This window comes from Ammospiza caudacuta, chromosome 1 (assembly GCF_027887145.1).
Source record: "Ammospiza caudacuta isolate bAmmCau1 chromosome 1, bAmmCau1.pri, whole genome shotgun sequence".
Lineage (NCBI taxonomy): Eukaryota > Metazoa > Chordata > Aves > Passeriformes > Passerellidae > Ammospiza > Ammospiza caudacuta.
Window position 1 is genome coordinate 150,886,554 of NC_080593.1, and position 12,967 is coordinate 150,899,520.

Here is a 12,967-nt window from a genome sequence, read left to right on the forward strand (position 1 = left end):
ATTTCTTCTATAGAATTTTTCTACAAATAAGAATGCAACTTAAAGCAAAAATGTGAATTATACTTATTTGAGGAAACAAACACTGAATTTGATGTAGAGGTAATAAAAAGGAATTTTATTTTATATACAGAGGAAAGTGCTTTGGCTCCTTCGTGGTTATTATATAAATACTACTGGATAACCTGCTTTACCTGAATGCATGACAGTGGAAGGAATGTTCCTCAAACATGTATCAGAGAGCTGTACCCTCACAGGTCAGACATAGAAGAGAGCAGATTTGTAATACCTTTGTGTGAAAAGCTTCAGTCATGTCCCCTGGCCTGACACCACTGAATGCAAATGAGTGACAATTAAGAATTACTAACTGATTTCACTAGCTACCCAGAGGATCAAAATCCTGTATTTGGAAAATGTTAATTAAAAACAACCTTGCTTAGATGGGAAAGGAAAAATATTATTTTTTTTAATAAATCTCACTACACTAAGTAAACAGAGGGAAGGGGAAAAAATGGCACTGAGTCAATTTGAAGTAGTAAGAAAAATGTGTAAAGACAACTAAAAGCAGCAGTACTAAAAAGAAAGAAAATTTTCTGCTTTTAAATATATTAGTAAGACAATTACCTTTAACATAGGTAAATTATAAAAATGGGAATAGTGCATTATTTAATCTGAGAAAATACCAGATGATGATTTTATATTGAACATGAGTAATAAAATATAAAGATTTTGCCTTGCCAAATCTCTTCTATTGCCTTTAAAGTACTGGGGAGAAAAGGTAACATTGCCACTGTGTTCCTATTTCACTGTGGCATTTCCATGTCTGACAGTATTTTGATTAAGAAATTCACAGCCAAAATAAGCACCCCACATTAAATGGATTAAAACTCGTAGACCATGAAATGCCAACAGTAAACAGAAGTCATCCCCATCAGTAAATGTGTGTTTCTACAGGGCTCTAACATGGATTGAATCAGAAGCTGAGGTTATTCAACATTCATCAAAATGACATTTCCACACATTTATAATTGATGTCACAAAAATTAGCACGATCTAGCTCAGAGAGCTCTGCAGTCCAGCAGCACAGCTGGTTCCAATGGGCTGGGCAGCTCTAGAGCACCAGATCTGCTGGGCAGATGGAACCAGAGCCTTTATATCTAAATTCAACTAACATTTTATTGGAGCACAAATTTTTATTACTATGGCTTTTATAGAAATTTTAACAGACAAGAAGGAGGAGAGGAGCAGCAGTCCTTAAATGTTAAATAAAGTTGATGCTGGGTTCCTTGCCCCATGGCAAAACAGGAGCTATTCCCAATATTCCAAGCACAGCCAGGTCAAGACAAGTAGATAATGTAAGTGGATATGTTTGTCCCCTTCTCTCAGCATAAAAAACATTTTAATTGACATGAAGTCTTTCCCACTGAAGTCTTGGGAATCTCTTGCCAGAGTTCTGACTGGGCTCTTCTTCCAGACTCTTCTCCCAGGTAACAAGCGACAGGATAAGAGGAAACGCCCTCAAATTGCACCAGGGGAGGTTTAAATTTGGTCTTAGAAGAATTTTCTTCATGGAAAAGGTTGTTAAGTATTGGAAGGGGCTGCCCAGGGAGATGGTGGAGTCACCATCCCTGAAACTGTTCAGAAAATGTGTGGATGTGGCATCTGAGGACATGGTTGAATGGTGGACGTGGTGGTGGTGCTGGGTTGATGGTTGGACTTGATCACCTCAAAGGTCTTCTCTAAGTTTAATCATACCATGGTTCTATGATGCTATCACTACATTCATTACTCCCATGAAGGAGGATTCAATCAGTATTTCCTCCATTTTCTTCACTATTCAACATACCTCTTCTGGATTGGAATTATCTTTCTTTCAAAAAGAAAATATTCCCTTTCAGTCTTCTATTATTGATACCCAGTGGCTACTTTCTCTCTCTCTGATTCTCTCTAATGTCATGCCAGGCTTCAACCTGAACAAATTGTTATTCATTGGCCTGACTGCAGGATGTGCCTGAATGGAACTGAGATTTAGAACAGGCCAGTGAAGGTCCCAGCTTGAAAATGCAGCATCTGGAAAGGGAGAGGTACAAAAAGCACCATTTCCAGGTGAGTTCCAAGCTCTGTGGATGAAAACTGCATCCAACTCATGGACTTTCAGTATTGAAATGATCAAGTACTCAACTAAAATCTCAGCTGCAGCAAAATAGCTTCCTTCAATTGAATAAGAAACTGTTGAAGGACAGTTCTTCAAAAAACAAAACTTCTCTCTTTCTGAAACTAAAGGCCACAAAGTATTTTCTGGTCAAAGGCTCTATTTTAGATCAAGAGCTTCTCAAAACAATTTGACATTTTGACATTTTTCCATGTTCCTGTGATCCACATGCATAAAGTGAGATGACTGCATCCTTTCAGTATCCTTTAAAATTTGACAGGTACTGTGAAAAAGCTAAAGATTGTGTTTTGGTCTTACTTCACAATAGGCAATTTGGTGAAGGGAACAGGAGGTAGCTTCAAACCATCTGGAAGAGTGATGACTTCCATTGTCCCAGGGCACTTTGCCGTGTAGCTTTCCAAGCTCTGTGTGACATCTTTCTTTTCTAGAAAATAAAAGTGGAAAACAATTTCAAACTCACATTTAATTGAGACTATAGCCTTTTTTTTTGTACAAAATAACTCAACTGGCATGCCAGCTAATTTCTGCATTCAGCACTTGGAGTAATGTTCAACCTCGACAGATGGATCAAATATAATTAAGTGATCCTAAGCAAAAGAGTCTTCTGGATTTCTCAGAATTTTTCAAGTGCCAGTCTATACCTACTTTTTGTTAGGGTTTTTTATTGTCAAAATACAATTTTTTACCATTCTACCTATTAAATCTATATATCCAAACAAAACAATCAGCCTCACACATATTAAGGTTATTAATAATAGCATTGTATGGGAACAAAGACTGCTCTGAAATATTAGATTAAATAATATCAAAGGCAATGAAGAGAAACAAATTACTTTGAATGTTAACTTGTGTGAAAACTATCTAATCTTCAAAATAATTACACTGTGTTATGCTACTAAATCATAACAACAGTAAAGAAAGATTTTCTTTGGTTTTGCTTAAAAATACAAGAACATTCAAACAAATATATATTATTTGGGTTATCTTCAAGAATGTACAATGATTGCATATTAGTTTTATCCAGCAATTATTTTCAATAATACATAAAATGTGTCTCCAGAAAAAAAATAAGTCTCTTTGGAAATATAAAGCCTCAACACAAAATTGTATTTTATCTTCATGGTGCCTTCCAACCCAAACCTTTCTGCAATTGTATGATTCCCTATTTCTCTGATGAAATGGAAGACTGCAAATAGAGAAAAGTCTGGCAGTGTTTGTTTAGAGGGGAGAACGAGGCAGCTGAAAAGATCTTGTTTAAAAGTGAATATTCAAAGAGTGTTGGAAGGAACCTTAAGGTCCAACCCCCCTGCCATGGGCAGAGACACTTTTCACTAAACCAGACTGTTCCACGTCTGACCTTCCACCAGGCTGTTCCATGTACGTGCTACCAACAGAAATAATTATTCAATATCAAAACTGTGTCAGGAAAATACTTAAAATATCTAAATACTCAATGATAAAACTCAATAGGAAATGGAAGGGTGACAACAGTTAGCTATCAGTAGTAGTACTACCAGAAAAACCTGCTTAGAGGTGTACTGGGTATGCAGCAAGGTTTTGGTAGCAAGGAGTGGCCTCTGGGTGAAGGCACCAGGGTATTTCCATTCCAGACAACCCCAAAGCAAACCTGCTGCTGCCCAGAGCTGGCCCAGTCAGTTATGCTGAGAGAACACATCTAAGAAAGGGTAAAAAATGCTCACAGCAGCTGTGAGAGGGAGGAGTGAGAAAAATGGGAAAGAAACATATCCTGTAAACCGTGCCAAAAATACCAAAGCCTGCCCAAAACACCATCTTGGGCCTTGAAAAGCACAAACATCCAGCAATGCTTGTGCTGCCCACACCAATCCAGCTCAGTTTGTGAATTCTACAGCCACAAGGAGTACACACTCCTTCAAAGCAAATCAACATTGATTGTAATCCCCTTCACTATGGAATTAATGGCACATAACTGACAAATTGCCTTGCTCATGTCTGTGTTTCACTGAGCCATTCCCCACTTTTTAATTGCCTGTAGGGAATGCTCCCAAAATCCCATTAATTAGACATCCATACAGACTCCGAGAAGCACAGCACAGTCAGGAGTTGTAGTGGTTCAAGGCTGAGTATTACCATCAAAATTTCAGGTTATTTGCCATATTATGAGCAGGGGCACACAGTGCAAGCAGAATCCACCCAGATGGAAATGTTCACAGCTACCAGGAATGATGAAGGTAATGCTTCAGCATCTGCTTAATTGTGCTTGAAACCAAAGGTCTGCCATGCCAGAGCACTGCCTTTCATTCCCTAGTGTGAAACACTGCCAGTTACTGTTCTCAAAGAAAGCAGGCTGCCATTTGCAAGAAGAATTTGTTAACAGATTTTTGAATCTTATGGTTATTTCCTGGTAGCAGCTCCCCATGCTTTCCATGAGAAAAAAACCAAACCAAACCATTTTTCCATGTTGATGTGGTGTGAAACACAGCTTTAAACATGCCAGGCCAGCAGCTCAGTTCCCTTTTCTTAGCACCACATCTCAGCCAAGATGCTGAAGGAATCTACATCAGCAGGACACCATGGGAAGCATTCACAATGCAAAAGAGCTGCCTAATCCTGCCCAAGAGCCACTTCTGAAACCCAGCACTGGAACCTTCTCCCTCGAGGAGCACCTCAGCTCCCTGACCTCTGTGCCTTAATGGTTGCCAAAAACCTTGTCAAAACCAGGACAAACCTGCTACAGAGATTGCAGCTCTGAATTCTCACAGCTTCTGGCTGCCTGACATCCTGATCTGACAGAACCTCCTGGCAGGAACCACTGAACTCCTCAACCTCACTCCTGACCCACAGTGAGGAGATTTCTGTGATTATCACCAGCAGTTACCTTTTTGAAAAGAAGAGACAAAAACCAGCTGCTCTTGGAGGTCTTTACCCACCTGGTGCCTTCATGCTCATGCAGCAGGAAGGCAATCACCACTTGATCCTGTGACCTGAGAATTCACCTCAACAGCTTTAAAAGCCTGTCCTGCAGCTGGGAGCACTACTGGATGTTCTTGTGTAGGTATTAGAGACTCATTTATTGAGTGAGGAGTGACAGCTTATTTTCTCATCTGGATTAACTATGTTCACAATTTTTTTGCCCTCACTTTCTCTCCAGACTGACTGAAAGCTCAGGATCACAGAATGGCTGTAACCAAATAAAGCTGAGCAAAGCCTCTGGCAGCACTGGCATGTGAGCACATTCTGCTCAGTTTGTTCAGTATAACCCCACTGCATTTTCCCCATTTCATACCAAATTGGCTTTGACTGCTTCTCACAACCAAAAAATTTGCCATTTTTTCCCACCCATACTCTTAGAATTTCATTGCTCAACTACTTCACCTGAACATAACAAGCACTGTTTTTGTGTCCAAGCTGCTTCAAACCTTCTTCTAACATGAGAACACAAAAATCTGAGAGCCTCACATGCACAGTCAGAAACCATTAGTGATTGAAAGCTACTAAATGTGAAAAAGACAAGACTTTCTGCTCATTTCACAGTCCTGTGGAGCAATATTTCACAATAATGGAGCCATTGAAAAATCAGACCAGGACAGGACAGAAGGTCAGTTATAGACTGATGTTTTTAAGCACTTCAGTAACTGTGATTTAACAGTGTAACACAAACAGCAGTTCATGTCTTGGCAGATAACACAGAAAATTGGAAGAACACAATTGTTGTAACTGTGCTCTTGAATATTTGAAGAAATTCAAAATAGCTGTACTTGGGTTCAGTCACTACCCAAGGCAAAGAACAAAACCGCAACATTTGTTCTTTGGCAACAACTGGCTGATGTTGTGTTGATCAAGTCACAGTGAACCCTGCAGGACAATCTACAGCCAGGTGAAATAAAGAAAGGGAACATTTCCTGTCTGACCCACCAATCCCACTGGAACAACTTCATTTCCTTATGGAGCTCACTAAAATATTGAAAACAAATAGCTCAACACCATCTGACTCCAATTTTACCTCAGTGATAGGCCCAGAATCAACATTTTAACAAAACCCCTCATTGCCCAGGGTGCTTAGTGCTGGCTGAGCTTTCTCCTCCCTTGAAGACATCAAATAATGGTCACAAAGGAGAAGTCTGAGGAGAGCTCCTGCAGCAGTCCTGACCCAGCTCTCTCAGGACAGACTCAAACATCTCCTTAATGAGTTAACAGAAATATATAACAAGAAAGAAAAGGCAGTCTGATGACAGGAAAAAAAAAAAAAAAAAAAAAAAAAAAAAAGAGGAAAAGCAGTTTTTGCACCCATAAACACAAATATGGCCTTCCAGTGCATGGAGGGAATGTACAAGAAAGATGGAGAGAGACTTTTTACAGGAGCATGTAGTGACAGGATAAGGGAAAATGGATTCTGACTGACAGAGGGCAGGTTTAGATTAGATATTAGGAAAAAAACCTATTTTCTGAGTCTGGTAAGGCTCTGGCACAGGTTGCCCAGAGAAGCTGTGGCTGCCCCATCCCTGGAAGTGTTCAAGGCCAGGTTGGACGACACTTGGAGCAGCCTGGGACAGTGGAAGGTGTTCCTGCCCAAAGCAGAGATGATAACTTTAAGGTTGCTTCCAACTCAGACTATTCTGTGCTATTTCCTTCACACACCCACACAAAATGAGAATTGCTTGGTAAGCCCTAGAGAAGAGAAGTCCATGTCTACTTCCAGGGAAATCTTCAGTCTCACTCTGCCATGAAAATGCAGTATACTCTTTAAACTAAAGAATTTCAAAAAGGCCACAAAATACATTAAGACCCTCACAAAAGCTGCAGTAGGAATTGATTTTTCACAGACAGCAACCACCACACAGCTTTTACTCTGCAGTTAATCAGATTGCAGGGGGTGTGCAAAGTTCCTCAGCCTTTCAGGCAGTGCCTGAGCTCTGGTTTGGGCAGGGAGCACCACATTTGTGTATTCAGGGTATCCCCCTTCCCCAAGCACAGAGCCAGAGGTGTGAGCAAAGCACCTGGGCAGGACCTGCAGGATGAATCCACTCTCATCACCAGGGCTGGAACTGAGCAGACAGAGCAGCTCCTGTCCCTGCAGGCAGCACCCTCTGCTTCTCCACCCAATTAACCCTGACAGGCATTGGGGGATGGCACTTTCTACATTTACTTTCTACCATTCATATTTTTCTGAAAAATACATGGAGCAGGTAAGCACAACTTCAAAGTGCTCAGAAATCTCCTACTTGAACAAGCTGCTTTGACAGGAACACAGGAACCCTGAGGGTTCATCCCATTGCTGCAATAAATGTGTGTGTTCCCCACAGACTCCAAAGCTTTCTTAGGGAGAAAGGCACTGGCAGCCACCAGAGAGTATGAATTCCATTTCTTTAAGAAATCAAGCAACATAAATCACTAAATAAACACAGCAGAGACTAATAAAATTCACTGTTTGACACAGAGAAGAGCAGAAACTAGAAGAAAATAATTAATCTATGCTATGAGAGAGTTAGATCTGCTTTCATGAACAGAGCATCATGAACTGTATCAGAGACTGACTCCACCCACACAAAGGATTCAGTTATTGCCTGTGTAATAGCTCATCTTTGAAAAATAAGTTCTCAGTTTACTACTAACTTTGTGGAAAGGGGAAGAAAATATTTTAGACACAAATAAAAATAGCTGTCTTTTAGAAGCAGAATGTTTTCCACTTCTAAAAAGACTGCCACAGAGACAAAGAATAGGAGGAGACTAAACACATCACAGTCTTCCATTACCTATAAAACCCTTCCAAGGGTTTTAATAATTGTATAAAATTCATACACAGTTTGCAGCCAAATATTTCTATTTAAAACCTGACTTGAAAAATTGACATAGCTGAAAGACAGTTCATAAAAGACACCATCAAAATTTCAGTGTCTGGTTCTCCATCATATCTCAGAACTTTATATCTGCATACTTTCAATACTAAAAAAATACATTTTGTACTCACAAAATCAGTATATAAATCACTGAAATCAATACTAATTTTTTCATGTTAAGGAATACCAGGAGTCCCACCATTACAAAAAGTGGAGTAAATTAGACATAGATAACTTCTCTAACAATAAATGAAGTTCAGGACTGCTGCAAAGCTGCTTATGGGCAAGGCAAGTTTTGTAAATATTCCCAGATACAATGGTGTAACTGATAAACACATCTGATTCTGGATTTTATGTGGAAGAAGCAGAGGATGGAAGGAACAACACTGATTTCTGCAGAACATTTTCCCCAATGTACTGTTATGCACAGGAATTTGGCCAGAAAGGTTTATCAGGATTCAAAACTTCAATGCCTCCACCAGTGATCTAAACTTGCTTCAGAATAGGATGGTTAAATTGCTGAAAAAACTGGGAAACCGGCTGAAAATTTAAAATGAAGACATGTCAGCTCTCTCTCCAAATGTACAGTTGATTTTTCCCATCCCTCTGTAAAAACATTTCTCCAGTATCACTCCCACCCCTCTCATCTTCCCCTGGCACATCCAATCCCACCCAATGGACATCACATGGGGAGCTCACTGAGGTACAGGGATGATCCATTTTTAAACATGGATATTTCTTTTTCCATATAAACTGCCAATTTCAACAGCAGCCTTGACTCCAGTGCTTTAATTTGAATTTAGGGTGAGAGAGCCGTATTGAGTCTGTTAAATGTCATATAAAATATATTTGAAGTTTAGTAATATAGCACTTCCTAAAATAGCTTCCTTTGGTACAAAAAAAAAAAAAAATAGCACTTAATAATACAGCACAAATTCTTCATGTCTTCATCTGTCCAATTGAAGTAGCTCTTCCCCAAAGGAATTTCTTTTTTTTTTCCTGGAATAAAAACCTTGCAATGTGCCTCCATTTGCACACCTGTATATTTTCCCACAATTAATTGAGGGAAATCACATTTCTTCAAGATCAGAGGTACCTACATGAAGACAGCAATTTTGGACTAAAGCTCAAAGACTTCATTTTGTTCATGAGTGACCTTAAAGAATTAATAGCAAATTTTTGCCATAAAAAAAGCACTATTTTACTGTAACAATTGATCTGCTGATCACAGCCTAAGAATCTGGCTATGGCATTGGCTGGAGTTTTTGTCTGTACCTCACTGACACACAAGTCTAAGCAAAGATAGATCCTGTGTGAGACTTTCAGGCTGGTCTGTAATGCTAAATATTTGATTCACAGTACATTATTTTTGTCATATAACATATGAATTTAAAATTTGTTGTGTTTTATATTTAGTGCTATGCAAATGAATTTGAATCTTTTATTCCTGTTGCTAGTTTACTCCATTTCATTCAAACTTTCAAAAAAAATCAGAGTCTAAAAGACATGTAATTCAGGTAAATAAATTACACCCACTTAATAAAGCAGTTTGAGCAAAGCTATTAAAAAAGTTGGCTTGTCTCTACAAAACACAAATTCCAGGGAGACATTCTAAAGTGGGGGGTTAAAAAAAGCAGGAAGAAGTGAAGAAGTGTAGCAGGAACACAGCAGTGCTGAAGTTTGACAGCACAGAACTGATGAAAACACAGAAGCAGATGAAAAGCGGCAGAAGTCACAGTGCCATGATGAATAAAACTTAACTGGCTTCTAAGAAGCCTCCTTCTACTTCAGATAAAATCTCCCAAGTCTTTTATTCCAACACATCAGATAGCACTTCCATTCAGGCTTTTTTTAATATATTCATTCTTAGACCACACTGTGCCACTGCTATACATCAAACACACAAGGAGACAAGTCTGTTTAATTACATTTTTATACATACATATACACACATACACTTATTTATATATAAGTACACAGGCAAGATATGACATTAAGCTGAAGCTGTGAAATATTTCAAAGTAATGGCTAAGAACTACCCAGGCTGCTATAAATATTCCCTGGTAATTACACTGTAGATTTCCATCTTCATCCTGAAATCAGGCAATTTGAATATTACCAGACCAACCAAAGTAGCTCCCTTTTGAAAGGTTTATTGGTTGGGCAAAACCAACTTGCAGGTCTTTGTCAGCTGAAATACAACACAGTGCATTAAAACCAGTTCATCAGTGTCAGTAAAGTAAACCTCACTGTAACTCTGAAGTTTACATCAAGTTTTAATTTGCACTAAATTCTCTGTTCAGTCTGATTAAAGCATCATTCTCTTTACCCCTTGCAGTCAGTAACATTTACCTTTCCAAAAATGAATTTACACACTACAGATGATCTATGCTGCCCTAATTTAAATGCAATTTAAAGTATTTTAAGCATTGCAGAACAAAAGAAGCAACAGAGCAGAGCAGTTGTGCCTTCATTGCAGAGCTTGGGGATTACCTGGGACAGCACCAGCAGACTCTGGAAGAGCAGGAGTCCAACACAGGATCTCTTATCCTGAACTCTCAAGTAACATCATCACAATCAAGTCTACTCTAGAAATTCTAAATAACCTTGGCTTGGCAACAAATTGTGATACTGTCACTTGTGCAGTTTGCTAATAGCTGACATCTGCTTTGACAAGTGCAGCTTTGGGCTGGGGTAGAGTTAATTTCCTTGACAGTAGCTGGGCTGGGGCTGTGTTTTGGGATTTGTGCTGAAAAATGTTGATAATACAGGGATGATTTGGTTATTGCTGAGTACATGGCTGGGAATCTCTTTCCTCAGCACCCCAAACTCATTCACTTACTGTTTCTATCTCTTCTAATCATTAATGAACCAACATACTCATAAATGTTTTTGTTGGTTTTTTTTTTAATTCAGGAATACTATATCAACTAAATCACACTCATTTCAGTGCTCCATCATTCCTTGACAATAAATCAGGCTTCAAAGATGCTCCAACCTCTTCCTATTAAATCACAATCATCCACATACCTACCAGTATTTACCAGAGCTTCTTATAATGCAACCAGTACTGAGCCAAATCTATTGAAACCCAGAGGGCTTCAAAGGATGGAATTTGGTTTACCTCACTTCAAGAGAAGCATCCATGACCAGGGTCACTTAGTCAGTACTGAGAGGGCCACAGATGTGTAGGGGGAGTGATGAATCTTGTAAAAACAATCACTGCTGTGGCCAGGGTCACTAGGAAGACTGTGACACAGATATATCAGTTGGAAGAACTTCCATCCCTCTTGAACTCTTACAAAAACACAGCAGTGCACTTGCCATTTGTGATTCTAAAGTGAGGATAAAAACACTTTAAGAAATTAACTGCAACTGTAATTCAGCTGTTTAAAATTAAAATGCTTTTAGTGCCTTTGAACCTTATCTGGTACCTGAAATTTATTACTGTTCATTTTACAGTTCAGATCACTCCCCACCATAAACCACCTCTAATTACATTTCAAAATAATTTCCCAGATTTATTCTCTGTAGAGGAAGGAGCAGCCTTGGAATCTTCTTTCCTAAACAGAAAACCTTGATCCAAATGTTCTGATACAGCTCAATCTTCCCTGAGTGTCTCTTTCCATACCTCAATTATCTTTCAGTTCTGGCAGGCTTCCTGCTTCTGTGTGAAGTTATTATTTTTCATGACTTGAGCAAGTTACACCTCAAAATCTTTTCTGGGCTTATGTCTTTGTTTGTAATATTTATAATCTTGTTTCCTCTAACCTAAATATAAAAAACAGGAAAAAAAAAAAAAGAAGAGCAGCATTATGAGAATAGGCTGGAGAAATGGCAAACAGAGGGGAGAAATGGTGAGCAATCAGCTCAAACTGAAATGAGCTGAAATTCTCAACAACTCTGGCTACAGCTCAGAAAACATGGGGGAATCAGAAAGTCACAGCAAGATTTGAACAACAGAACGGGAGGCAGTGAGGTGAACAGAGTGACAAGCTGCTCCAGCAGTCCCTCAAAAAAAAAAAAAGCCATTTTAAATTGTTCCATGCCCAAAAGTCATTTATGGGCTCACAGGTTATTCCTATCCCCTGCTCCAGTGAAATTCATTTACCCCAATCTCTGTGGGGAGATAGAACCCACCAAATTCCTGTGCAGCTTCACTTCATTTTCCCAGGTTTGGATGGAAATTCAGGACATTACAATTTTAAGTAAAGATCCTCAGAAACCAAGTCTGGTCCTTATTGCTGCTTGGCAGGAGGGCTACAAAGGGTTAAAGTCATTCCCACATTCACTTGTGGCCTAGCTGTCAATTTTCAGGAGCCCAGTTTAATATTCTTCCTTATTTTCCATACTTCCACGTAGCAATTTGAAATTTAAATGACACTGAGGGAATGCATATGCAATCTGTTCTATAAATAAAAATGTCTAAAATACTGCATAATTTCCTCTTCCAAAATGCAAGATGGAAAGACATATTTTAAGAGTTGTAAGACACCACGTCTGACATCACCAAATTACACTCGGTCCAGGTTTAGCCATAATTCCTGAAGATGAACAAGGTTTGGGGTTTCTTTCTTAGATCAAGCTCATAAATTCTTTGCAGAGGGCACAACCTCACCCTGCCCAGCTGATATTTCACCTGAGCACAGCAGGCTGGAAAGGAGAAGGTTCCAGAATTATGGAATGGTGTGGAAACCCTCATATTAATGGTGTGAGATTCTCAGCTACCAACCAGTCCAAGCTGTCAAGGCATCAAGGTGGCCTTCCCAGCCAACACTGGCAAGTCCATCCCAACTCATCTACAGGATGAGGGGACCTGAAACAGCATTCAGCAGAAATTGTGGCAGAAATTCTTCACTAGTTACAATGATCTCAGTCCAGGCTGATAATAAACATCTTTAAGAAACATGATTCAAGAAACAACCACACAGAGGAAGGACAGACACACCAGGATGTTCTGGGAAGTTCTCTCAAGAATAAA

The 12,967-nt window shown here is 39.2% G+C and overlaps 1 protein-coding gene across 2 annotated transcripts in view; it reads right to left on the reverse strand.

The window, feature by feature from the left end:
• TRAPPC9 (trafficking protein particle complex subunit 9) overlaps positions 1-12,967 on the reverse strand; it is a 447,408-nt gene that overhangs the window by 406,070 nt on the left and 28,371 nt on the right. For both annotated transcript variants that reach the window (XM_058802185.1, XM_058802177.1), the window contains one exon: positions 2,468-2,594. In XM_058802185.1, coding sequence (XP_058658168.1) covers positions 2,468-2,594 — 127 coding nt within the window. The remainder of the gene's footprint in view (positions 1-2,467; positions 2,595-12,967) is intronic.